The following is a 27,621-nucleotide window of genomic DNA, read 5'->3' on the forward strand; positions in this document are numbered from 1 at the left end:
GTTGGGAAATGAGCATTTCCTTTGATGTGTTTTTTGAACTACTATTTCAAGATCCAGATTTATTTCTTTATCAACTGACTTCTTTCTCCTGTTTTCTCCTGTGTTATAGTGAGGGTAATTACTGTCACGCTAGTCAGTCTTGATCTCTCTCTTTTTTTTTTTTTTTTTTTTTTTTTTGGTACCAGGGATTGAACCCAGGGGTATTTAAGCCACATCCCCAGCCCATTTTATTTTTTATTTGGAGAGAGAGTCTTACTAAGTTGTTCAGGTCTTACTAAATTCCTAAGGCTGGCTTTGAACTTGAGATCCTCCTGCCTCAGCCTCCTAATGGATTACAGAGCCACTGGGATTACAGGCATGTACCACCACACCCACTATTCAGTCTTAACCTCAGTTAAGACACTGGGACAAGGCTGATATACTGAGTAGAAGAGAGTATAGTGACAAATTGAAAATGAAACACAGGAACATCTGACAGTATATTTAAGGTTTTGCCATGTTGTGTCTCAAAACAATAGAGAAAGAAATAAAAAGTGACATATATAGTCTTTGTTTTAGTTGAATGCAAACAAACAAAAAATTATTTTGTTATACTGCCCAGCCTATACAAAAATAATTCTTTGCTCTGATATTAACTACAAAATGGAGAGTAGTGAGTTTGCACACCAGTTTTTTTTAGCAGGTATATATTGTAAGTGAATAGATAGAATATATTAAAATTGATTTCATTGTTCATTGTTATTAGTGGTAGATAGGGTGGATGGAGATTCCATGCCCATGGAGATATTAAAACAAGAGATCAGGAACACCCTTCTCAATGGAGCTGCCATCTTCTTTCCTGATCGACAAACTCGGCGAAACCATCTCTTCACTATGATGGTAACTATTATCTGAAAGGACAGATCCCATTCCTGAAGTCTGTTAGGATGAGATCTGTTAGTCTTTGTTCTCTCTGAATATATTGTCAGTTTAAATTTCCCAAATGTTTATTGATACTATGTGTGAAGCTTTGTGTGAGACACACACATATCAAAGGGTACTGTGTTTCATCTGTGTTTCATAACCTGTTACCTCACAAAGTTACAGTGTAGTCTCTGTCTTTATGACTTGCCTACAATGAAATTTTTTTTTATTTCCCAATTATGAGAAAGTCTAAAAAGAATACCAAAGTTGACTAAACAGTATAATGACTCCTTCCAGCCCCCAAATGTACTAATCACCTAACTTTAACAATGATGAACTTGGGCTAATCTTATTTTCATTTTTAATATGCCTCATCTACTATTTTTCCCACCACCCAGTATCATTTTGAGATAAATCCCTGATGTATGTTATTCATAACTATTTCCATATAGATCTGTAAAGAAAATATGACCAAATTTGTCTTTAGCTGTTTTTTTCACACCCCCAGACCCCTTCTCCATGTTACTCAGATTCCATACTAGGAATGAAAGATGCTTTCAATATTTATAAGCATTATGTTACAAAATGGAACATCCTATACAAAAATCTGTTTCACTTCTGTGCTGCAAGCACTTATCCGGTGGCTGAGCAAATGATCTTTTTGCTTGCACATGTCTCACATGATAAATAGAAAGAGGACATATGACCTCTCGAATGACATTGGTGTCTGTTAGCAGAGCAACCCTGTCTCTTTTGCTTTGCCTATCCCCTCAGATAGCAGCAGTGAGGATTTTTTTCCCTTCTCAAGCTGATGAATTGAACAGCTGCTGACCTTTCATGATGCTAAATAGTTCTTTCTATGGTAATTTTGTTTATTGTGACCTCATCTTAGCTCCCCACTGTTCTGTGTCAGGCAGGGCCCTGGGTCTTAAATTCTCTGGAAATCCCCCATCATGCCTTGCCCCCAGAATAGCCCCATCAGAGGTCTGTTTCCTATAATTGAGAGCATTGACTGTAAACCTTTAAGAAAGGAAAAGTTTGATCCTGCTTAAAAACAGAATGCTCATGAGAAATGCAGTCTTTGCCTTTTGCTCTTGGGATGGCATGCCCAGTAATAAAAGACTATATCCTATTGAGGTCCATTATCTGAACATTTGTATCAGGCTATCCTGCAGGAAGTCTTACAGTGTTACCTTTGGCAGGGAACCAAAGTCACCTGTCATCTTCTGTGTGAATGGTTGGTTCTGCTCCTTAGAACTGGACCAGGTTTTAGGTGGGTGCTGTATTGTGGTCCAGGCCCTGCTCTCATACTATGGGCCAGTGGGTGTGGCCTCTGTAGGTCTTTGGAATGTCATGGAATAGATTTTTTTAATGTACTTTCTGGTTTTGTAGAAGAATGTCACTGAGCAAGAGCACAAGCAATCCCTGCAGCTCACTTTCCGGTCACTGTGCACATATTTTAGGTAAGTTCATAATTTTCTTCAATTGTCAAATATTTCAGATCTTTGCAAAGCCATTTTCTTTAGCTACCCGCTCCTTCCATGTCTTTTGGAATAGTACTCTTTTGGAATAGTACTTTTCCTGCTCCACTAGAAAGCCCAATTTCTGGGGCTGGGAATATAGCTCAGTTGGTAGAGTGCTTGCCTCGTATGCACAAGGCCCTGGGTTCAATCCTCAGCACCATAAAAAAGAAAAAAGAAAAGAAAGCCCAATTTTTGAAGCGAATTGTTACTAAGTACAAGGAGAATTAAAATACTGGTTGAATAAGAGTCTTATCAAGAGCTTAATCCAAGTTCAGTCATTATAAGATGAGTTAGAGTTGAACCCACTGAAGTCCAATTTGAGTTCTTTACTTTCTAAGTGAGTTTTAAAGACAAAAACTAAAAAGCCAAAGAGGTTGGGGTTCTGTATTCAAGTGTGCAAACCCAATTACATTAAAACCAACTGTGAAAGCACAGAATTATAGTTCACAGAAGAAAGTGTTCCAGGAGGGAAGACTTGAAGATTTGTGGTGTTTTGATTACCAAAGAATCTAATGGTCCTGTGGGCTGTGTTACTTGAAAGTATAGGCTTCAAGTAATGAGGAAGGGAGCTAATACCCCAAACACCTGCCTGCAAGTAAAACGGAGCCTGGTATGGATGACAGATTTACAATGCTGCTATATAAAATGTTTCCAGAATCAAGTAGCAAGGATGATGGAAGAGTCTGGGGCTATCTCTGAACAACATTTGAAGATAGGGAATCATTAGCCTGGATTGTCCATTTAGCATTCATGAGATCAGGTGTATTTCCTTTTGGTGGCCAAGGTGATTTATTCATCAGACTTATTCCTTAGGATCTTTTCTAAGGCCTGGAGAATTTCTGAGTTTGTGCTTACAGAAGGATACATGGACAGATAGTGGCACAGTCCCAGCTGGGATCATGGCTTATCTTCCTGATGCAAATTCCTCCCATCCCATAGAACTGATATTAAAATCTTTCTGGGTTCTTTTTTAGAACTTTTTAAGATAGAAAATATGAAATCCCCTTCTTGAAACTAAGTATGGTGACTAATTTGTGTCCTTTCAGTGATAAGGATCCAGGCGGCCTTCTGCTTTTACCTGAGAAAAGTGACCTGGCTGACATGAACATCAGCGAAGTCCTGGCAGTCATGAATACCCTCCTCTCTGTTGCTGCTCGAGAGGTATCTCATGGCTTCCTCCCTCTTTTCTTTGGCTCCTGCTTTTAGAGACACATGATATGGTATTCACTATGCCTGTCCTTTATCCTTATCTACAGTATGATTGTATTTTGTTACTGGATGATTATTCATGAACACACAGGTTTCCCAGCTAACCCCTATGAACAAATAAGGGGACTCTTCTTTACTTGTTCCCTGGAAGTCAGCAAGGAGTAAAAGCACAGATAGGCTTGTTAAGGACCTCTGTGGAAAAAGAGGAATTAATCTGTATCAAGGGCCCTGGTGATATCAGTCATTGAGCCCAACACATAGTTATATATTTGTGATGTGAATTTTGTGGAATACTGTTTTGACATTTAAAAAAAACTGATTACTTAGTGAATTTGCAGATGAATCACATCTGAAAATATAATCTCTTTTTTCCTGTGTTAATGATAATTTTTAAACTTTGTATTTCTTTTTTTAACATGAAAGGTTTTGCTTCTCAAAATGTAGTTCATGTTTCTAATGTGCAGAAGCACCCGGAAAAGTCAAAGAAATTTGGATTTCCAGGTCCTACCTCAAGCTACTGATTTGAAATGTCTAGGGATAGGCTTAAGAATGTGCATTTTTACCAAGCATTCCAAGAAATTTGGAAGAGAGAGAAATGCAGTACAAGGGACCAAGAACTACCTCATTGGGCTAAATATGGGAACTAGAGAGAAGAGGTATTGTGATAGGACAGTCCACACAACACCCTTGAGGTGTTTAATGATCTGGACTTCAAGGTAATTTATCTGTATCTTGTGATTGAACTTAGTGTCTTTAAATCTTTTTTATTTTTTTTAGTGCTTTTCTGTCCTCAAGTTGCTGTTTTTTTTTTTTTTTTTTTTTTTTTTTTTTTATTTTATTTTTTTTTTTTTTTATTTTTTTTTTTTTTTATTTTTTTTTTTTTATTGTAAACAAATGGGATACATGTTGTTTCTCTGTTTGTACATGGCGTAAAGGCATACCATTTGTGTAATCATAAATTTACATAGAGCAATGTTGTTTGATTCATTCTGTTATTTTTTTCCCTTCCCCCCACCCCTCCCACCCCTCTTTACCCTCTATACAGTAGTTCCTTCCTCTATACTTGCCCCCCTCCCTAACCCTAACTCTAACCCTTCCCTCCCCCCCATTATGTGTCAACCTCCACTTATTAGCGATATCATTCGTCCTTTGGCTTTTTGAGATTGGCTTATCTCACTTAGCATGATATTCTCCAATTTCATCCATTTGCCTGCAAATGTCATAATTTTATCATTCTTTATGGCTGAGTAATATTCCATAGTATATATATACCACAGTTTCTTTATCCACTCATCAATTGAAGGGCATCTAGGTTGGTTCCACAGTCTGGCTATTGTGAATTGAGCAGCTATGAACATTGATGTGGCTGTATTTCTGTAGTATGCAGATTTTAAGTCCTTTGGGTATAGGCCAAGGAGTGGGATAGCTGGGTCAAATGGTGGTTCCATTCCAAGTTTTCTAAGGAATCTCCACACTGCTTTCCATAGCGGCTGCACTAATTTGCAGCCCCACCAGCAGTGTATGAGTGTACCTTTCTCCCCACATCCTCGCCAACACCTGTTGTTGCTCGTATTCTTGATAATCGCCATTCTAATTGGGGTGAGATGGAACCTTAGGGTGGTTTTGATTTGCATTTCTCTTATTACTAGAGATGTTGAACATTTTTCCATATGTTTGTTGATTGCTTGTAGATCTTCTTCTGTGAAGTGTCTATTCATTTCCTTAGCCCATTTGTTGACTGGACTGTTTGAATTCTTGGAGTAGAGTTTTTTGAGTTCTTTATAGATTCTGGAGATTAGTGCTCTATCTGAAGTATGATTGGCAAAGATATTCTCCCACTCTGTAGGCTCTTTCTTCGCATTGCTGATAGTTTCCTTTGCTGAGAGAAAGCTTTTTAGTTTGAATCTATCCCAGTGGTTGATTCTAGCTTTTATTTCTTGTGCTATGGGAGTCCTGTTAAGGAAGTCTGGTCCTAGACCAACAAGATGAAGATTTGGACCTACTTTTTCTTCTATAATCTGCAGGGTCTCTGGTCTGATTCCGAGGTCCTTAATCCATTTTGAGTTTAGTTTCGTGCATGGTGAGAGATATGGGTTTAGTTTCATTCTGTTGCATATGGATTTCCAATTCTCCCAGCACCATTTGTTGAAGAGGCTATCTTTTCTCCATTGCATATTTTTGGCCCCTTTGTCTAGTATGAGAAAATTGTATTTATTTGGGTTTGTGTCCGTGTCCTCTATTCTGTACCATTGATCTACCTTTCTATTTTGGTACCAATACCATGCCGTTTTTGTTACTATTGCTTTGTAGTAGAGTTGAAGATCTGGTATTGCAATACCCCCTGTTTCACTCTTCCTGCTAAGGATTGCTTTAGCTATTCTGGGTTTCTTATTCTTCCAGATGAATTTCATAATTGCCTGCTCTATTTCTGTAAGGTACGTCATTGGGATTTTAATTGGAATTGCATTGAATTTGTATAGCACTTTAGGTAGTATGGCCATTTTGACAATATGAATTCTTCCTATCCAAGAACATGGAAGATCTTTCCATCTTCTAAGGTGTTCTTTAATTTCTTTCTTTAGTGTTGTATAGTTCTCATTGTAGAGGTCTTTCACCTCTTTTGTGAGATTGATTCCCAAGTATTTTATTTTTTTCGAGGCTATTGTGAATGGGGTAGTTTTCCTAATTTCTCTTTCTGAAGATTCATCACTTATGTATAAAAATGCGTTGGATTTATGGGCATTGATCTTGTAACCTGCTACTTTACTGAAATCACTTATGAGTTCTAAGAGTTTTCTGGTGGAATTTCCAGGTTCCTCTAAATATATAATCATGTCATCAGCGAACAGGGATAGTTTGAGTTCTTCTTTTCCAATTCGTATCCCTTTAATTTCTTTGGTTTGTCTAATTGCTCTGGCCAGAGTCTCAAGAACGATGTTGAATAGAAGTGGTGAAAGAGGGCATCCCTGCCTTGTTCCAGTTTTTAGGGGGAATGCTTTCAGCTTTTCACCATTTAGAATGATATTAGCCATGGGCTTAGCATAAATGGCCTTTACAATATTAAGGAATGTTCCCACTATCCCTATTTGTTCTAGTGTTTTGAGCATGAAGGGGTGCTGTATTTTATCAAATGCTTTTTCTGCGTCTATTGAAATAATCATGTGATTCTTGACTTTAAGTCTATTAATATGGTGAATTACGTTTATTGATTTCCTGATGTTGAACCAACCTTGCATCCCTGGGATGAAACCCACTTGATCATGGTGCACTATCTTTTTAATATGTTTTTGTATGCGATTTGCAAAAATTTTGTTGAGAATTTTTGCGTCGATGTTCATTAAGGATATTGGTCTGAAATTTTCTTTCCTTGATGAGTCTCTGTCTGGTTTAGGTATCAGTGTGATATTGGCTTCATAGAATGAGTTTGGGAGGGTTCCCTCCTCTTCTATTTTATGGAATACTTTGAGAAGTATTGGAATGAGCTCTTCCTTAAAGGTTTTGTAGAACTCGGCTGAGAACCCATCTGGTCCCGGACTTTTCTTTGTTGGTAGGCTTTTGATGACTTCTTCTATTTCAGTACTTGAAATTGGTCTATTTAAATTGTTTATGTCCTCCTCATTCAGTTTAGGCAATTCATATGTCTCTAGAAACCTGTTGATGTCTTCGAAATTTTCTATTTTGTTGGAGTATAGATTTTCAAAATAGCTTCTAATTATGTTTTGTATTTCCATCCTGTCTGTAGTGATATTTCCTTGTTCATTCCGAATTTTAGTGATTTGGGTTTTCTCTCGTCTTCTCTTTGTTAGTGTGGCTAAAGGTTTATCAATTTTGTTTATTTTTTCGAAGAACCAACTATTTATTTTGTCAATTTTTTGTATTGTTTCTTTTGTTTCAATTTCATTGATTTCAGCTCTGAGTTTAACAATTTCCTGTCTTCTACTACTTTTGGTGCTGTTCTGTTCTTCTTTTCTAAGGCTTTGAGCTGTAGTGTTAGGTTGTTTATTTGTTGAGTTTTACTTCTTTATTAAATGCGCTCCATGAAATAAATTTCCCTCTAAGTACTGCTTTCATAGTGTCCCAGAGGTTTTGATATGATGTTTCTTTGTTCTCATTTACCTCTAAGAATTTTTTAATTTCCTTCTTAATATCTTCTGTTATCCATTCATCATATAATAGCATATTGTTTAACCTCCAGATGTTGGAATAGTTTCTGTGTTTTACTCTTTCATTTATTTCTAACTTCAATCCATTATGATCTGATAGAATACATGCTAGTGTCTCTATCTTCTTGTATTTGCTAACATTAGCTTTGTGGCATAATATATGGTCTATTTTAGAGAAGGATCCATGTGCTGCTGAGAAGAAAGTGTATTCACTCTTGGTTGGATGGTATATTCTATAAATGTCCGTTAAGTCTAAATTATTGATTGTGTTGTTGAGATCTATGGTTTCTTTGCTCAATTTTTGTCTGGAAGATCTGTCCAGTGGTGAGAGCGGCGTGTTAAAATCACCTAGTATTATTGTGTTGTGGTCTATTTGGTTTCTGAAATTGAGGAGGATTTGTTTGACATACATAGATGAGCCACTGTTTGGGGCATAGATGTTTATGATTGTTATATCTTGCTGATTTATGCTTCCCTTAAGCAGTATGAAATGACCTTCTTTATCCCTTCTGACTAACTTTGGCTTGAAGTCCACATTATCGGAAATGAGGATGGATACTCCAGCTTTTTTGCTGAGTCCATGTGCATGGTATGTTTTTCCCCATCCTTTCACCTTTAATCTATGGGTATCTTTTTCTATGAGGTGAGTCTCTTGCAGGCAACATATTGTTGGATCTTTCTTTTTAATCCAGTCTGCCAGTCTATGTCTTTTGATTGATGAATTCAGGCCATTAACGTTCAGGGTTATTATAGAGAAATGATTTGGTTTCCCGGTCATTTGGTTCATTTTTAAAATTTTGTTTATTTATTTGTTTGACACAACTTGTTTCCTCCTTTATTTGACAATTCCTTTAGGATAATTCCTCCCTTTGCTGATTTGCTTCTTTGTTTTTCATCTCTTCCTCATGGAATATTTTGTTGAGAATGTTCTGTAATGCTGGCTTTCTTTTTGTAAATTCTTTTAGCTTTTGTTTATCATGGAAGGATTTTATTTCATCGTCAAATTTGAAGGTAAGTTTTGCTGGGTATAAGATTCTTGGTTGGCATCCATTTTCTTTCAGGGCTTGAAAAATGTTGTTCCAGGACCTTCTAGCTTTTAGGGTCTGGATTGAAAAATCTGCTGATATGCGTATTGGTTTCCCCCTGAATGTAATTTGGTTCTTTTCTCTCACAGCCTTTAAAATTCTGTCTTTATTTTGTATGTTAGGTATTTTCATTATAATGTGCCTTGGTGTGGGTCTGTTGTAATTTTGTGTATTTGGAGTCCTGTAAGCCTCTTGAACTTGATTTTCCATTTCATTCTTCAGATTTGGGAAATTTTCTGATATTATTTCATTGAATAGGTTGTTCATTCCTTTGGCTTGTTTCTCTAGGCCTTCCTCAATCCCAATAATTCTTAAATTTGGCCTTTTCATGATATCCCATAGTTCTTGTAGATTCTGTTCATGATTTCTTACCATCTTCTCTGTTTGTTCAGCTTTGTTTTCAAGGTTAAATATTTTGTCTTCAATGTCTGAGGTTCTGTCTTCCAGGTGTTCTATCCTATTGGATATGCTTTCTATGGAGTTCTTAATTTGGTTTATTGTTTCCTTCATGTCAAGGATTTCTGTTTGGTTTTTTTTCAATATCTCTAACTCTTTATTGAAATGATCTTTTGCTTCCTGTATTTGCTCTTTTAACTGTCGATTGGTGCGATCAATCAATGCTTGCATTTGCTCTTTCATCTCCTCCTTCAATGCTTGCATTTGCTCTTTCATCTCCTCGTTTGCTTCTCTGATCATTTTAATTATGTACATTCTGAACTCCTTTTCTGTCATTTCTTCTGCCATGCTGTCATTGGGTTTTATTGATGTAACATCTAGATTTGTTTGCAGCATTTTCTTTCCTTGTTTTCTCATGTTGTTCAGATATCAGTGGACCGCTGAGATATTGCAGATTTCCTCTGTTGATTTACAATGACCCTGAAGATTTCTATATATATCCCCTCTTAGCCTTCAGTAGGCTGAAGTCTTGGAGGAGGTTGATAATGCGGTGCTCCACAAGGAAGCTGCCTCTCTAGGAGTGGTGGCCTTCAGGTGGGGTATATTCCCTGCTAGTGGGCAGAGGTGCCTCCACTTGTTGACCTATGGTCATCCAAAGGGGACCTAGGCTGTGGGCTGAGGCAAGGCCTGTTTGGGCCTGAGCCTCTGGTTTTACCGTCCTTGTGGGAAACCTCACCCAGCAGGGAAGACTCACCCGGTGGGGAGGTCTCGCTGGTCAGTTTGCTCCTAGAGGTTCCCCTCAATTTACAGCTACTGCCTGGGCTGGGCTGCCTTCCTCTGCAAAGTTTCCAGGGGCCCGGCCCTACCTCCTGGGCCTGGGAGCCTCACCCTTCGCAGATGAATCTCCTTAGGCTGCCCCTCCTCAGAGAATTTGCCCATAGGCCTGGAACCTTCGCTCCGCCCTAAGCCTGTCTCTGTGCGGCTCTTCCACCCAGAAGCCTCCTAGATCCTGGGACCCTGTTCTGCACCTAATCGCCTGGCTGCGTGGCCCCTCCTCTGAGCAGCCACCTGTGGCCCCGAACAATCGCTCTGAGTCCCAGAGACCCGCCACAGGCCTCTTTCTCCAGATAGCTGCCCAGTATGCCGGTGCAGTCACTAGGAGTCCAAGAAACTCACTTCGTGCCTCCTCCTCCCACCAACCACCCGTAGCCCGGGGCAATCAATCACTCCGAGTCGAAGTGACCCTGCCCGTTCCTCCTCCTTCTCCAGCTAACCCCCCGGGTGTTCAGGAGCAGTCCCTCTGAGTGGCTCTGAATCCACGTGACCCGCTGCACGGGTCCTCTGGGCCACCGCCCGGAGCTCTGGTGTGGTCCCTCAAGACCAAGCGTCCCACCACGCTTCTCCTCCAGGCAGCCCCCCTGTGTTCAGGAGCTGTCACTTTAAGACCAAATAACTCACCACTCGCCTTCTCCTCTGAGCAGCCGCCTGGAGCGCTAATGCAGTCACTGCGAGTCCAAAGGACCCGCCGCGCTCCTTCTCCTCCTTCTCCTACTCCTCCGGGCAGGCCCCGGGGTTCAGAAGTGGTCAGGGTCCAAACAGCTCGCCACGCAGCCCCTTCTCTGGCAACCGCCTGTAGTTCCCGTATAGTCGCCCGAATCCAAGCGGCTGCTCCTCTTCCTCCTCGTCCTCAGGGCAGGCCCCGGGGTTCAGAAGCGTCGTTCTGATTCCAAACAGCTCGCCGCGCGGCTTCTCCTCTGGCAACCGCCTGCAGCTCCGGCGCAGTCTCTCCGAATCCAAGTGGCCACGCTCCTCTCCTCCTCCTCAGGGCAGGCCCCGGTGTCCCGAGTCCACACAGCTCTCCCCGCCTCTCCTCCCCCGGGCAGCCGCCCGAGCCCCAGTGGCTGCTCCGAGTCCCAGCGCTGTGCCGACTGGCCTCCTCTATGGCGCTCCAGCGGGGGGAGGGGCGTCTCGCCGGCAGTTCTACTTCACAAAGTTTCCTGCGTTCCGGGACCCCCGTCCCATCCGGGATGCCCCCCCAGGGGGTGAGAGTCACCCGGCTACTTTGAGTTGGTCCCAAGCGTCTCAATATCTCCTCTCTTGAATTCTGAGTTCTGGAGCAACACGTAATGCAGCCACCCTCTAGGCCGCCATCTTGAAAACCCCTCAAGTTGCTGTTAACAGAGTCATGATTTCATTCATTCCCCACAATCTGGAGCAATAGGCTAGTGAGCAGTTATCCCCCCAAGTTCACTTATGGTGTCCTTAGATAGCTTACAGTCTGAGTAGGTTATCAACTGCCACAGTCACACTGAAACTGACCCTTATTTAGGCCTAATATTGCTTTAAATCCAGGGTTGGGATTTCACTGTGGTGCCTATATTCTTTAAGCTAACATTAATTCTTTATACTTGATTGGTTCTCTGTTTTCCACTGGCACATTAATTTTCTCTAATTTTCCTTGTACTTTCTGTCTTATTTCCAGACTCTTCTGCCTACCTCTTGTTTTCCTTAAAATTTTCACTTCAGCATATGCTCATCCTTATTAGCTCTCTGCTCCACTTAGCCATTCTAACCTCTATCTTTATTTTTACAATTTCCCACACCTTCTCTTTTTCTTGTAAACTTAATCTAAATTATACTTGTTCCTCAAACTCTTGAAACCTTATCTGAGCTCTTACCCTCACCAGTCCTTCCATTAGTCACATCATCAATGCCATTGGGCAAAAAACTTCAGGGTTCTCATCTTATTTTTATAGATGCTACTAAAACTTGGGCCATTGAATTCTAAGTCTTGTCCTCTTTCCACTAAGCCACACTTACTGTAAGATATATGTGGAGAAATAAGGTGACATTTGTCCAAGGGTATTTGTTACCATTTGGAGAACAAATATTTGTCCTTTTTTCTTCTTCATTCATCTGTGATACTGAGAAAGTTACAGGTGTCATTGAACCTCATAGGTCAGAGATCACTGTAGCCATTAAAAGAATTCCTCGTATTATCGTTCATGGAGGTATTTATGGTTATGTTAAAGACATAGAGTTAGACTAGGGGAAAAATGTAAAGGTGTTCCAAAGTATACCTAGCATGAAATTTTTCTCCTAAGTCTGCTAATTCAACAGTATCGCTGAATGCCTGCTGTGTATGAAGTCCTGTACTAGACATAGCAAATACAGTGATGGTGGACCCTAGTTCTGAGAGCAGACAAATATGTGATTAGACATTTCTGACCATGCAGCAAGGACTGTGGGTATGGGGTCCTTGGAGGAGTCAGATTCATACCTCACCCTGTCTGGTAGAGCTGGGCAAAGGCTTTTTGAAGAAGGTGGTGCTGGATCTCCATGCAAGACCATGAATAAGGCTTAAGCAAGCAAAGAAGAAGGGTGTGGCTCTGTAGGTAGAGGGAGTGGCACATGCAGAAGCCTTTGACAAGATAGGGAAGAGCAGGTATTCAAAGAATGGGATTTATAATGGGTGCATTCTGAACATGCTTAGTTCATGGTTCTGCTAGTGTTCAAATGTTCAGACTGATTGCACTCAGAGTAACAGTCAGTGCTGGAGATTTGTAATCAATAAAAACAGGTGATAGTTGAAGTCGCGATTAGAGATAGTATTGTGTCATCCATGCATCTTGAGGTGATCAAGGGACAGCCAGGAGAGTAAGGTAGAGTTGCAGGAAGAAATTCAGGGGAAACAAGCTGGGGGAGAAGATAGAGCCTCAGGGAGGATAGAGGTCAAAGAGCTCCTGAGATTCAGTAGGAAGGATATGCTCTCGGTAGTAACTGGCATCTGAGTGGAGTGGTGTCCACAGAAGCAGCAGAGTGGGAAGAAGGGGAAAGCGAAACCACAGAAGATAGAAGCAACTTCTAAAAATGAGACACACATACAAGAGTATGTGTGGCAAGGTGCCATGGTCCACACCTATAATCCCAGCTACTTGGAGTCTGAGGCAAGAGGATCACAAGTTCAAAGCCAGCCTCAGTTTAGTAAGGCCCTTTCTTACAATAAGAAATAAAGAAGGGCTGGGGTGAAGGTCAGTGATAGAGCACCCCTGGATTGAATCTCTAGGACCGGCACATGCACATACACACACTCATGAAGTTGTGTGTGGATGAATGGCTTATAAAAAACAACTCTCTGTTTAAGGATTAGAACATAACCAGTATCTTTGAAGTCCAGTCCCCAGCCCACATATCTTTTCATGGCTCACCTTTCTCCTTCCTCACCAGGTATAGCCACCATTCTGAATTTTGTGTTCATCATTTCCTTATTTTTCTTTGTATTTATCCCTACCCAGCGTGTTTATTTTTCCTGATTTTGACCTTTAACAGAATCATATGGCATTCAATCTTTTTGTGGCATATTTTGAAATTCATCCATGTTGATATATGTGTTGTTACATGCTTTCCCTGGTGTACAGTATTCCCTTTATGAACATATCACACATTTTTTATCCATTTTTACTTTGGAGGAATTGTTGGGTTAGTTCCAGCTTGAGGCAATTAAGTTAATAACAGTGCCAATACAAGCATACCTAATGGTCCTTCTATGCAAGAGTTTATCTCTAGAGGTCAGGTGACACTTCAAAGAAACTCCCAAGAACAAAGATGATGGTTAAAGAGCCATAGAAGAATGAAGACTTACTTTAAGGTGAGAAAGGTTTAACTGAAAGCTCAGGAGAAGGAGCCAAAGAGAGAAGAAATTTGAAGAGAGGGAAGAAATAAGCAGTGGAGTGGGTTCCTGACGTGTGGAAGGAGATATCTTATGGAGCAGAAAACATTGGTGTAAAGGTTCTGAAAAGTTGTAGGGCAAGAGGGACGTTTTCATAATGCCATCTTTCTTGGTTCACTTCTGGGTTGAAAACTCTTCTGCAGCTGTTTCCCATACAGGTAGTTTGTTTGTTTGTTTGTTGTGGGGGGGGCAGTAATAGCTGCTCCTGTAGAGGGCCCTTGGCTGTATCCTTTGAGCAGCCTGCTTCAGACACTTTGTATTTGTCTGCTTCCTTATAGTGTGAGCTGTTGATGCTCAGTGGGACCCAAGGGGAGGCTGGCTCTGTGCTCCTCTCCCTCTTCTGGTCTGTGCAAGGCAGCCTGCTCTCCTGGTGCTATCTGCAGCTGAAGGCAACTGATACAGCAGCCAAAGACCTGGCCGTGGACCTTGTCGAAAAATGTGAGTGTCAGTATTAGATCCACGAGAGCAGGTGTCTGGATTTTGACTCTGCATAAAAACTTTCTTCTTTAGTAACTCACACATAGGCATGCATGTGGTTCTTTATTAGAGTTTAGATCTGTGCTGGGTGCAGTGACGCACACCTATAATCCCAGCTACTAGGGAAGCTGAGGCAGGAGGATTGCAAGTTTGAGACCAGCCTCAGCAATTTAGCAAGACCCTTAGCAACTTAGTGAAACCCTGTCTCAAGATTAGAAATAAAAGGAGCTGGGGATGCTGCTCATGGTAGAACACCACTAGATTCAATCCCCAGTGCCACAAAACAAAAAACCCAAAATTAAACCAAAAAACTGAATAAGGTAACTCAAGTTGTCTTCTTAAAGTAGAATTCTATAGCATGTATCTTATTGCCCAAAATTTCCTATATGAATGTGGTAATATGTCTTAAATATTTTTATTGCAGAGTTGGGTCATTCCATAGCCTAACATTACCTCTTCAGTCACACAGCATTTAGATGATGTCTCACTTGTCAGGAGAGTCTGTCATCCCTGACTTAATCAAGTCATCTAAAAGAGAAAGTTCTGAGCTTTTAATATCCAAAGTGTATGAGCACTGCTGTGACCTTTGCCAGTCTTGAGAGTATTCAGATTCATGTCCTGTAAACCCACAGAAAATTACATGAAATCAAAAAGTTCTGAGAAATTAGGTGGGAGAAGTTTTGTTCTATCAAACTTGACCTGAGCAACTATGACATAAACGCTTACAGTATTAAGTCTTGCTAACTGGAACCTGATCCTTCAGATTGGTGCCCCTAATGCATGATCCTATTGTATAGTAAAGGAAAAAGGGAGACTGATAGCTGGACCCCCTGACCATGTAACTTCACTTATAGAAGTGATATCTCCATTTTATCAAAAACTAACAAAGACAGAAAACATCTCCCACTTTAAAAGTAACCTTTTACTGAAATTTGTACCACTCTTCCTTCCAGAGGAAAGCATTTGGATGATGCTTTATGGTCTCATGGTCTTGTGTTGTTGAGTCACACACACACACACACACATGGTTTCTGTGGCCCTCTCAAGCTTTGCTCTTAGTAGCAACTAAGCTAGTGATGTTCCTACCATATAAAATGTTAACTATTTTCTTTATATTTTGGTAGATGTGGCACAGTTTCTGGCAATCATGAGAGTGATTTTGGAATCCCTTTTGTCGCAGTATAGTGGGAAAACCATAGTAGAAAAATTATGTAATTCAGTGTTTTCAATGTCAGCGCGTCAACTGGTAAGAAAATGTGGCAGCACTCTGTAATAAGCAGAGTGCTTATTATGGGTTGGTGATCAGTATCCCAGAAAGGGCCCGAGATGGACTCTGGGTGCTTTGTTCATCTTTCTTTAGGTCATCTTCCTGTTGGACTTCTGTTCCTTAGACATTTCACACTGCACACTCTTGAGAGAGTTCAGTACCCTAACAGAACTGTTGAAGAAGCTCTGCAGTGACCCTGAAGGAGGGCCGAATAAGGTAACTTGAGTTGGTGTTTGATCCTGTGTTGCTCCTCTTAGGAGAGATGTGACCATACTGAATGGAACACACCACTGACTATAGATCCTCACAAATAAATTGCCTTTAAAAGGTAATTTTATTGATGGCTTTTTCAACAGAGAATAAATGGTGATCCAAGTTGATTTGTCATAGTCAGCATTAGAAAGGAGATACAAAGAGGAAACTAAAATTATAACACAAGAGGTTACATAAAATCCATATATGTGAATAACCATTGAAGTCTAGAAGAGAAAATATATGCCGAAAGGCAAATTAGAGCTGGAACTTGGTGGCACACACCTGTTATCCTAGCAACTCAGAAGGCTGAAGCAGGAGGAATGCAAGTTTAAAGCTGGCCTTGGTGACTTAGAGAGACCCTAAGCAACTTAGTGAGACCCTGTCTCAAAATAAAAAGAACGGGGGCAGGGCACGGAGGCTCAAGCCTATATAATTCCAGCATCTTGGGAGGCTGAGGCAGGAGGTTGCAAGTTCAAAGCCAGCCTCAGCAATAGCAAGGTGCTCAGCAACTCAGTGAGACCCTGTCTCTAAATAAAATACAAAATAGGGCTGGGGGTGTAGCTCAGTGGTCAAGTGCCCCTGAGTTTAATCCTCGGTACCCCCCCCCAAAAAAAGGGGAACTGGGGATGTGACTCATTGATTAAGCACCCTAGAGTTCAATCCCCAGTATTAAAAAAAAAGAGGCAAATTAGAAAGTCTGACATTTAAAAGAATTTTTTCACTTAATTTTATAGTACACCAAGTTTTTTCAGTCTTATTTGTCACAAAAACCCTTGGCAGTAGAAAGGGCATGTACATTTAATAGGTTTAAAAAAAAAAAAAGCAAAGATTCAAAGAGAAAAGTGGTCTTAGATTTGCCGTGGTCCCAAGTAGAAATGTGAGGCCTTTTAACTCCTAATTCAGTGTTCTTCCCCCACCCCACTTGAAATTCATATTTTCAGTGATTTGTAAGAAATAGTTCTGACTGGGTGTGGTGGTGCACGCCTGTAATCCCAGCAGCTCAGGAGGCTGAAGCAAGAGGATCACAAGTTCAAAGCCAGCCTCAGCAACTCAGCAGTCTCTAAGCAACGCAACCAGACCCAGTCTCAAAATAAACAATAAAACTGACTGAGGATGTGGCTCAGTGATTAAGGCCCCCTGGGTTCAATCACCAGTACCAAAAATAGAAATAGTTCTGGGCTGGATATAGCTCAGTGGTAGAGCACTTGGAAACATATATAAGGCCCTGAGTTTGATCCAGGACATGTACCAAAAAAAGGAAAAGAAATAGTTGTGTTATAGTTAGAAGATAAAGACTGACCTCAGAGTTCCTATAGTATAGTAAAAGCACATGTCTGTTTTGCTGAATGATAGACATCTGTTGATCTCTGTTTGGATGGGAAGGTCATATGTCTTAGCCTATGTGATGGTTGGCTTGGGGCTGTCAAAGCCCATGTGCCTTTAGCACATTGATAGAGAAAGCCTGTTGGGTATGGTTGCATGTGGAGTGATGAATGCTGTCTTTTCCTGACTCACTTGTTTGTCTAGCTGGATGTGGAGACCTGGCAGCAAGAACAGCCTGTGGTTCTTCATACATGGACGAAGGAGTCTGCCCACAACTATGAAAATAACTGCCATGAGGTGTCTGTCTTTGTTAGCCCAGGGGCAACCTATTTTGAGGTAGAATTTGATGAGAGGTGTGAAACTGAAAAAAGGTAAGACTTACCTATTTTTTTTCTCCCAAGCAATAATGGGTGAAAAACAAAAGAAGAAAAGTAATAAAGATTATACCTTCACAGGTATGATTACCTGGAATTTACTGATGCGAGAGGTGGGAAAACACGCTATGACACAAAAGTTGGCACTTATAAATGGCCTAAGGTGAGTGGTATTCTTAGAAATAAATGAAATACTTCTGCAGCAATTCTGTCAACCCTCAGAGGAAGAGGTGTTATCTTTGAAGGGAAGCATTATGTTACACTTTTATAAAAGGAAGATTTGTATCAGAGTTGACAAACTTTATCCTGTTGCCTGTTTTGTGAATAAAAAGTGTTTGAAACACAACCATACCCATTTGTCTCTTATAACTACTTTGGTACTGCTTGGCAGGGTTGAATAGTCACAACACAGATTGCGTGGCCTGAAAAACCTAAAATATTGGCTACCTGGATTCTTTATAGGAAAAGTTTACCAACCCCTAGACTCTTTGAGCATTGTTCAGAATAAATGAGGATCTGTCACTCTTGTCAAGGAAGAACTGGTGGATCTGAATGAAGGCCCAGACCATGGTGAAAACTAGGAGTCCAGCTCACAGTTGGATCTGCTCTCTCTGGGCTGGAGATTAAGAGCTGCCTCAGGCTGTTGAGCTTCTCTCTGCTCTCAGGGGTCTTGGCTGGCAGCAAAGGACTGAACAAGTGTGGTCACAAACTCAGTAGGTAGTAGGCGGATGGGCATCTGAGTTTAGAAAGCTAAGCAGTAGTTTTCTGCTAATCTTGCTTTTTTATGAGTGTCGCAGTAAATTTTGTGTTTCAATCATACCTTTGTACGTTTCTCCTTCAGTAGTTGTGCACTTGTGGAAATAGACAGCAGTTTTAAATTTAGAGGTTTTGAGTCACAAAGAACATGTTTACTACTGAAATGCTTCCTCCTCTCTTTGACCACCATGACATTTCTCTGTCTCTAGAAAGTGACCTTTAAGGATGGTCCTCGGCTACAGTTCCTCTTTCACTCTGACAGCAGCAACAATGAGTGGGGCTACAAGTTCACTGTCACTGCCTATGGCCTGCCTGATGTTGCTGTGTCTTGGGGTTTAGATTTACAACTCCTCATTTCCCGACTGATGGGACGCCTCGCTTCCCAGTGCATGGCACTCAAATCTACGTATCGTAAGTCCACAGTCCTGACCCTTCCTTCTCCTTACAACTGAGTTGAAGAGCAAGGCATGTACTCTCCCTTGTGGCATCTTCACATAAGGTTGGGGCAAGGTATTGATAATATTCCCTTCAGTTTCCTTTAAACCAAGCCAGAACAAATTGAAATTGTCCACTTGACACCGTTGATGTGAAGTTTCTTTTTCTTTTTTTGGTACTGGGGATTAAATCCAGAGACACTTAACCACTGAGCCACATACATCCCCAGCCCTTTAATAGATATATATTATTTGTAGACAGGGTCTCACTAAGTAGTTTTGGACCTTGCTCAGTTGGCTTGAACTTGAGGTTGGCTTTGAACTCAAAATCCTCTTGCCTCAGCCTCCCTAGCCCCTGGGATTACAGGTGTACCACCACGCCCAGCTGACATGAAGTTTCTTGACTCAGGCTTTAGCAAAGGGTTTTGTGGAGTACCTCTGTCAATAGAGAACAAGAGGAAGAGGGAGCTGGTTTTTTTTTTTTTTTTTTTTTTTTTTTTTTTTGCGGTACTGGGGATCAAACTCAGGACCTTATGCTTGCAAGGCAAGCACTCTACCAGCCTGGGAGCTTTTTTTTAAGCAACATTATAATCATGTATTTTTTGTAAGTAGATTTAGGTGTACTCTAACCAAAAGGCAGAACAATAGAACAAATTAAGTGAATATTTACTCACTCAAACAATGTACAATTAAAATTTATTAATTATTTATAGATAAGTAAATATAGATTTGGTCTTAAAATAATTTGTTCAACTTGTTATTAAATTTTTTTTTTCTTTTGGATACCTGGGATTGAACTCAGGGGTACTTGACCCCTGAGCCACATCCCCAGCACTATTTTGTATTTTATTTAGAGATAGAGTCTCACTGAGTTGCTTAGGGCCTCACTAAGTTGCTAAGGCTGGTTTTGAACTCATGATCCTCCTGCCTCAGCCTCCTGAGCTGCTAGGATTACCGATGTGAGCCACCACAACTAGCTTAAATTTTTTTTTTTTTTTTTTTTTTTTTTTTTTTTTTGCAGTACTGGGGATAGAACTCAGGGCCAAGGCAAGCACTCTACCAGCTGAGCCATCTCCCCAGCCCACTGAAATTCTTATAAGTAACAAAACTTATTGAATAAACCTTTCTAGTGTGTTTTATTTCCATATGCTCTCTTGAGTTTTTCCAATTATAAAAGTAAAATATCATAGAAAAATTACATATTGGAGAAAAATCAAAGTAGAATCACCCTTAATTCTAACACCCAGAGATAACTATTAACATTTTTAAAATTCTACCTAGTCTTTATTTCTGTGTCTATTTATATCTATGGTGGGTATTTATTTCTTTATAAAATTAAGTTTACAAATTGTGAGTGTTTTCCCATAATTAATATTCCTAAATGACCTCCAGTTGTGCCCTAGAAGTAGTAGTTTACATGGCTTTCAGTTTACTAAACAGGTTAATCAAAGGCACCTTGTAACTGAAGTTATGCCACAGAGCAGCAGCATTTCAGGATTTGTGGTTTAGGTTAAACTATGATGTGTTTCTAGAAAATGTGGGTGAATTTCCTCTAAGTTTTCTCTCTCTTTTAACCTTTTCTTTGTTAGTTCAAAGAATCTCAATGTATTGAGGAACAAGTAGAACTCTCACAAGTCACCTTCTTTTTCCAGAGTTAGGAAGTAACATGGCAATACCACAGGCAAAAATGGCTTCAGTCCTGAACTCCCCTTTGTGGAAACCTGTCTTCAGGCACCAGATTTGTCCAGAGTTGGAATTAGAAGCAAGCTGGCCCACTCACCTACACCAAGATAGGAAGGAGGTATTTACTCTTGTGTCATCTTTAGATCTGGGTGAAAACTATTAACTAATATCAATATTTGTAAACATCTGTGTTGATATCTTATCACCCCCATTAAGCTGTTAGTGCCTTGAGGCAGAAACTGTCCCTTGTTATTTGTTACTCCATTGTGTACCTTAGGGACCAGTCAGCAATGGGTGTTCAAAAATATGGAATGACTCCAGTAAAATATAGTAGGTGTTCAGTAAATCTTTCTTGATGGCATTATCAAACAAACAAGTGGAGTCTACTTCTAGTGTCTACTGAGTCACACTTTAGAGTAAATGTTTTTTGCTGTTCCTTTTGTTCTCCATACTACTATAGCACTTTATTTATTAATAATATTTTAAATACTAAACAAGTTTGCCCTCTGTCTCTACTTTTCATCTCTTCTTCCCTTTTTCTGTTCTATTATTTCTCCTTTGTTCTTCTTTCCCTCCTCTTTTTTCCTCTGCAAGTTATTCCATGATCAATTGCCAAAGTCAGTGGCTCTTTCTCCATTTCTACTCTCCTTATCTCTCTTTATATCTGATTCCTTCAGACCCTCTCTTCTTTTGATTCCTTTATAGTCCACTGTCTTCTCTATATCTAACTGCTCCATGTGCCTCCTGTGTTGGCCTTTCTCATTCCTTCTTCTCTATGAGGTAGGCTTTATTCAGGTTTCCTCCCCTTTCCTGCCGTCCACCAAGACTTTATCCTTTCTTTTCTCTTTAACTGCCCCATTGGTGGGAATAAGTTCTCAATATCAGTCTCCAGCCTTCATTCTCACAGACTCCAGTATCTTCTCCATATCTCCATCTTTCTGTTAGGTGTTTTCATTTCAATGTCCTGACTCCCATTAACTGAAGTATAAAACCAGAATGTCTCCCTGACTAACTGCTCTCTTCTGTTGTAGTCATTGTTCGCCCAGGCCTGGAGCCACTGCTCCCTGGTATCCCCTTCATCTCTGCCCTGCTCTTGCCCTTAACCAGTCAGTTGCAAGCCCTATAGATTCTTCCTTATGATGTTCATCTCTGTCCTTTCCTCTGTCTCCATCTTTATCCAGGCCCTCATCACACCTGCATTATTATGTTGGTACCTGCCAAGTTTTTTTGGTTTTTGTTTTTAAATCACTGCATTATCTTGTCATTCCACTGCCAAGCACCATTAATGGCTCCCCCTTGCCCACAGGGTGAAGTCTAAACTCCTCAGTGTGACAGTCAAGGCTCTCTACAGTCTCCTTTCACCTTACCTATCTGACTCTAGTTCCCACCACTCCCCAGCTGAGACTTCAGGCCAGGTCAGTCTCCCCACTGACTCTTAACCTCCGCTAGTGGTTATACCCTTCAGGGCCAAGCCTGCCCATCCTTCAGGGTTCAGCCCTAATCCCAAATCCTCCAGAAGGCTTTCTTAATTACTTTAACCTGCCAGGAACTCCTTCCTTTGAGTTCTCAGCACTGGGTGTCCCCTTTAGGCATTTGGCACTGGATAATCTTTTGCTTTATAGTAGTGCTAGTTTTAATGCATTTAAGTTTTATTTTTATTTGCCTTTTTTAACCTATATACATCTGTCTGGTCTCCCTAAAATAGATTTAAACTTGCTGAGAGTATGCACCATTTGTTTATACCTCTGCTTTATCCTAGTAGGTGCTCAATAAATTTTATTTTGATGAATGTTTCAAATGTGTGTGTTTTTTGTTTTTTGGTTTTTTTTTTTCTTTTGTTCCTAGGTTAAGAGCATCCCTGACGATCCCTGCCGCCACTTTCTCCTTGATTTTGCCCAGTCAGAGCCTGCTCAGAACTTCTGTGGGCCATATTCAGAACTTTTCAAGGGATTCATACAGGCATGTAGAAAACAGGCCCCAAAGACAGATATAGTTGCTGGTTCCACTATTGATCAAGCTGTGAACGCGACCTTTGCTGCTCTGGTGTATCGCACTCCAGACTTATATGAGAAGCTGCAAAAATATGGTAACTTATATTACAGGGAATATGTTTGATCTGAAGGCTAATTGCTAAGTTTTAAGAAACCTATCTTAAGTGAAAATTTAGAAATTCTAAAATGTTAACACATTTCTACAACTGTAAACCATCTTGTTAGTTCTACTTTGTCAATCAAAAGATTAATGGGTAATTTATAGTTAGCAGATAGTTATGTGTGGCAAATAGCCTTGAATTTCTGAATTAGCAGATACTTTGTATTTTTCCAGAATTTTCATGGGAAATTTCCAAGAAATTTAATAGAAAGAAACCTTAATGGGTCATAGTCTCAGCTCTGAAACTCAGAAGCTGTGCTGCTTCATGTTAGACAACCTTCTTGCACCTCTGTTCCCTCATCTCTAAAACTGATTTAGAATTCCTTAGCTCCAACATTTTAAGAAACTCCAATTAAATCACAGCTATTTAAGTTATTGAATGTGCTAATAACAAGCATGTAGAAGGAGGCAAATATAGGTACTAACTCTTTCTTTAGACTTGAAGCTTCTCTGTGACATGATCCCATCAGGCTGCCTCTGCAGACAGCCTGCTCCTCACCGTTTCTCTTCCTCATATCTCTCCCTCATATCTCTCAGAGCACCATCTCTGTGTGGTGTACATGTGTGTAGCTTGCAGCCTAACAGGACACAGGGAGGGAGGGTCTCTCTCTACACTCAGGCTTTTTCAGGGAAAAGCATTTCAAATCTTATATAAAGATAAGGCATAGGTTTTTCCCAAGTGCTTTTGACAGAGTGTGTTCTTTCCAATGTAAATGAAATAAGTGAGAATACCTGGTTCCTCCATTTAGAGGTGATTGACTATTGCTCTTGTTACTATAATTGATATTATCACTGCAACTTGTATTGCTTAGTTCTTTAGCTTTCACATTGCACTTTATTTCCTGATTGAGAAACTATCTCAATTACTCCTCAAATCTTAAGATCTCCTTCAAAAAGCCACCAAATAAATAAAACTACATTGAAATATGAGTAAAGTATGGAAATAAAAGTCATATGGGAGAGTATATCTCCACTAAGCAATAGGGAGAGGGACTAGGAAACCTGCATGGTTTCGAAGGAAAAAAAATTAGTATATTTTTTTTGTGATCAAATGATAGTAAGAAAGCTGGACAGTCTTTGTTACTTCAGAGACTTTTCAAGAGAGGGATAAAAGCTTGAGGGTTAAAAGCTGAAAAACATAATGTTTCCTACTAGGGGAAAGTTCAAGCCATGTTCAAATCCACATGTGTTTGCAGGAAAGAAACCCACAATCAAATGTGGAAACGAGAAATAGCTGACTGGATGCAGGTTGTTTCTAGAATGTCTGCCCTTTTTGAATGGGGTCTATTTTGTCTCAGTTTTCTCTGCAGCTGCCTTTATGATACAGATATCATACCTAAAAACTATTCATGAGTTCTTTAAAACTGAGCTACATTGAGAATGGTCTTTGTCTAAAAATTGGGTTAGAAATTTTTCAACTTGAGCATACGCTGCATGGGGTCAGTGATCATGTCTTTTTCTCAGCATTGTATTTACCTGCGTAGAACCCAACACATCCTAGGACTTCATAAAATGTTTATTGTATTGAATGTGGATATAAAAGAGAGCTTCACACTATTCTAGTATATTGCGTTTTATTTTTCAAATTATAAAATGAATACTCATTCATGTAGAGACTTATAAAGTACAGGAGAGTTTAAAATAATTATGAACTTGTGCATAGTGCCACACACCTATAATCCTAGCGACTCTGGAGGGTGAGGCAGGAGGATCACAAGTTCAAAGCCAGCCTCAGCAACTTAGTGAGATCCTATCTGAAAATAAACGATAAAAAGACTAGTGATGAATCTCTGTGTTAGAGCACCCATGGGCTCAATCTCTAGGTTCCATTTCTACTGCTGAAAAATATGAATTACAATCTCACCATTTAGAGAATACCTCTATTAACTTTTTTCTATGTATTCACCTGGCCTTTTATCTAAGTATATTCACATGTGTATATGTCCATCCATGTTATATATCGATTGATTAATTGATATTTCTCTCTATAAAATGACATATAAACTTTTTAAAAAATAAAATAATTTTATTTATTCTATTTTATAACCTTTCTTTTTTCATTTAATATACCATGAACTGTTTTCCATGTTAGTAATTATTTTTTTACTTGGTTTTTGCTTTGTTTGTTTTGTTTTTATTTTTGAGACAGTGTCTCACTGTTGCCCAGCCTAGTCTGGAACTCACTGGCTCAAGTGATCTTCCTCACGAATAGCTGGGACTACGGGTGTGTACCACTGTGACTGGCTTTACTCAGTTTTAATATTTTAAATTTTTATGTTTTAGGATGCGAGGAATTGAACCCAGGACTTTGCACATGATAAGCATGCACTCTACCACTGAGTTACTCCCCTGACCCTGATATTTTAAAATTTTTATTTTAAGCATTTTTTTTATATTTTACTTTTCATATTTTATTCACTTTGAGTAATATTTCTATTTAAAAAATTATTAGTTTAAACTAAGTTAGTTTGAAATAACAGAGAACCCATCCAAGTATTTGTGGCTTAATTGATTTTTTTCCCCTCAGTTCTCTCTTACCACCCCTAATGTGTGAGTCAAAAGGACTTTTTCTATATTTTAGGAGGTTCAGAAGATATTTTGTGCTTAAAGCTACAGTACTGAATTAACTGAATGTAATTGCTTCATCTCTCCTTCTTTCCCTAGTGAACAGCAGGGGCAAGATAGCCCTGGGTGAAGAGTTTGCACAAGTATATTCTTTGGCAGATGGGATTCGAATATGGATGGTAAGATTTTCCTTCCCATATAATTTTGATATATTTTAGGTTTTCCTATCATGATATCATGACATTAAGGTAAGTAGCCCTCTTCTCAAGAATATAATGTTAGGAATTTTTTTTAAAACTAAAGTTTAGGGCTGGTGATATAGCTCAGTTGGTAGAATGCTTACCTCACAAGCACAAGGCCCTGGGTTCATATGCCCAGCACCACAAAAAAAAAAAAAAAACAACTAAAGTTTAGCTGTATGAATAGAAATAAAATAATTTAGAACCCTTGAAATCATAATTTGTGGGGCAGGTTATTAGCCAAATTATATTGTTATATTGTATACATGTGCTAATATGTAACAACAAATCCCACCATTGTGTACAACTATAATGCACCAATAAAAAATGTGGAGGAAAAAACCAGAAATCATAATTTGGTGATTGTTGAAAATACTGAGTAAACAGCGTTCTCTTGAACCCTCTTTACGTCTTTCAGTAACCCCAGAGGCTACTCTGTAAAATTCCTTAGACAAGAAGGCAAAGGATTGCTTTAGATACTCAGCAGGCTTTGACAGTTTTAGATAAGGGAGAGGCCTCTGGTCTGCATCTTAGAAAAAAGGTTCTTTAGCATTATGTGACAACAGTAACGGGGAAGAAATAGATATCCATCAGTAGGAGAAGGGACAAGATAGTGAATATTATATTATTACAACATGCTTTATTATAATGTTATATAATAATGTAATACTATATTACAATGAACGTGAATGAAAAGAGCTACATCAGCATGGATAACTCTCACAGACTTGAACAAAAAAAATCAAGTTGCAAAAGAATGCGTAAGTGTGGTAATCCTTATATAAAATCCTAATACATACCAAATCTATGTCTTACACCTATAAATGTGTAGTTAAAACTTTTTACAAATGCATGGAAGAGAGGAGCACTAAATTATTTTTATTTCTTAGGCATGGAGATAAGTATCTATATATTAGTGTTATTATTCCTTACATATTTACATGCATCTTAAATATTGTAATTAAGAAAAAATATCTTTAACTGAGTAGAGGATGGATAATGAAATTGAAAGCAGAAGACTTAATTGCGGTAGTTAGATGAGGATGGCTTTTATAACTAAGGAGATAAATCAAAAGGGCTTCGTGATTGATGTGAGTGGTGAACAGGAAGGAGGAATTTAGATTAGTCCCAGTTTTCTGGTGATGACTTGGTAGTAGAAGTGTTGACCAAGCATTAGTCTTAGATCTGAAAGTGAGGAGGTAAGTTCAGTTTGGAACCTGTTGAGTGTAAAAACATCTAGGTTATCCAAGACATCTACCTGGAGAGTTCAGTAAAGAATCTAAATGACTGATGTTTCACAGAAATGTTAAGGCAGATATAAGGAAAACTTCAAATTATTTGTAATAGTTTTTTTTAAATATGAGTTTTATCTAGGAACAAACAGCCTTAGACAGAATCCACAGTGACTAGAACTTTGGTTAGTGCCCAATATATCCTGGGTGAATAGAAACCAAAGTGAACAAAATCTGTCATAAGAAACTTAAAGGCATTGTCATCAGAATGGTAGGAAGATAATCAGAAGAGTCTGCTGACAGAGAAACCAAGGCAATAGTAAAGTTTAAAGAAAGAAGTATTTGGGAAAGTGAGCCACCATGGACAATTCATGTTAAAAGGGTTTGACAGTTGACAAGGTACATTGTAGGTTATGATCCTGGGTTATCCTAGGACAGCCTGCGCATAGTTGGATAACACATCAACCTTCTCTTCAGTACCTTGGCCTCTCATACATCATGGGTGGCCTTCTACCTGAGTTTTCAGCATTGTAGCCCATACAGTGACCATTGCCTGGACTGGAACTAAAATCACCATTGTCTATCTAAAATTCTCAGCATCACTTAGAGGTATCTTCTCATTCAAGAATAAAGATCAAAGTTTGGTCCAAGTCAGATTTGGTGGCATACACTTGTAGTCCCAACTACTCTGGAGACTGAGGCAGGAGCATCAGTTGAGTCCAGGCATTTGAGGTCAGCCTAACCAACACAGTGAGAGCCCATCTCAAAAATGATTTTTTTTTTTTTTTATGTCCAAGCTTGACCCTTCATTTTTTTAGACCTCAGCATCTTTATCTATACTAGTAAGCCTTAAATAC

At 39.5% G+C, this 27,621-nt stretch overlaps 1 protein-coding gene across 2 annotated transcripts in view; it reads left to right on the forward strand.

The window, feature by feature from the left end:
• The window catches only part of ZZEF1 (zinc finger ZZ-type and EF-hand domain containing 1), a 115,580-nt gene that overhangs the window by 42,316 nt on the left and 45,643 nt on the right, over nt 1–27,621 (forward strand). For both annotated transcript variants that reach the window (XM_079130744.1, XM_079130743.1), the window contains exons 16-27: nt 746–879; nt 2,296–2,366; nt 3,473–3,587; nt 14,287–14,446; nt 15,610–15,731; nt 15,846–15,968; nt 17,535–17,701; nt 17,786–17,867; nt 18,670–18,871; nt 20,547–20,695; nt 22,423–22,663; nt 25,393–25,472. In XM_079130744.1, coding sequence (XP_078986870.1) covers nt 746–879; nt 2,296–2,366; nt 3,473–3,587; nt 14,287–14,446; nt 15,610–15,731; nt 15,846–15,968; nt 17,535–17,701; nt 17,786–17,867; nt 18,670–18,871; nt 20,547–20,695; nt 22,423–22,663; nt 25,393–25,472 — 1,646 coding nt within the window. The remainder of the gene's footprint in view (nt 1–745; nt 880–2,295; nt 2,367–3,472; nt 3,588–14,286; nt 14,447–15,609; nt 15,732–15,845; nt 15,969–17,534; nt 17,702–17,785; nt 17,868–18,669; nt 18,872–20,546; nt 20,696–22,422; nt 22,664–25,392; nt 25,473–27,621) is intronic.

This window comes from Sciurus vulgaris (genome assembly GCF_902686455.1).
Source record: "Sciurus vulgaris genome assembly, chromosome: 3".
Classification (NCBI taxonomy): Eukaryota; Metazoa; Chordata; class Mammalia; order Rodentia; family Sciuridae; genus Sciurus; species Sciurus vulgaris.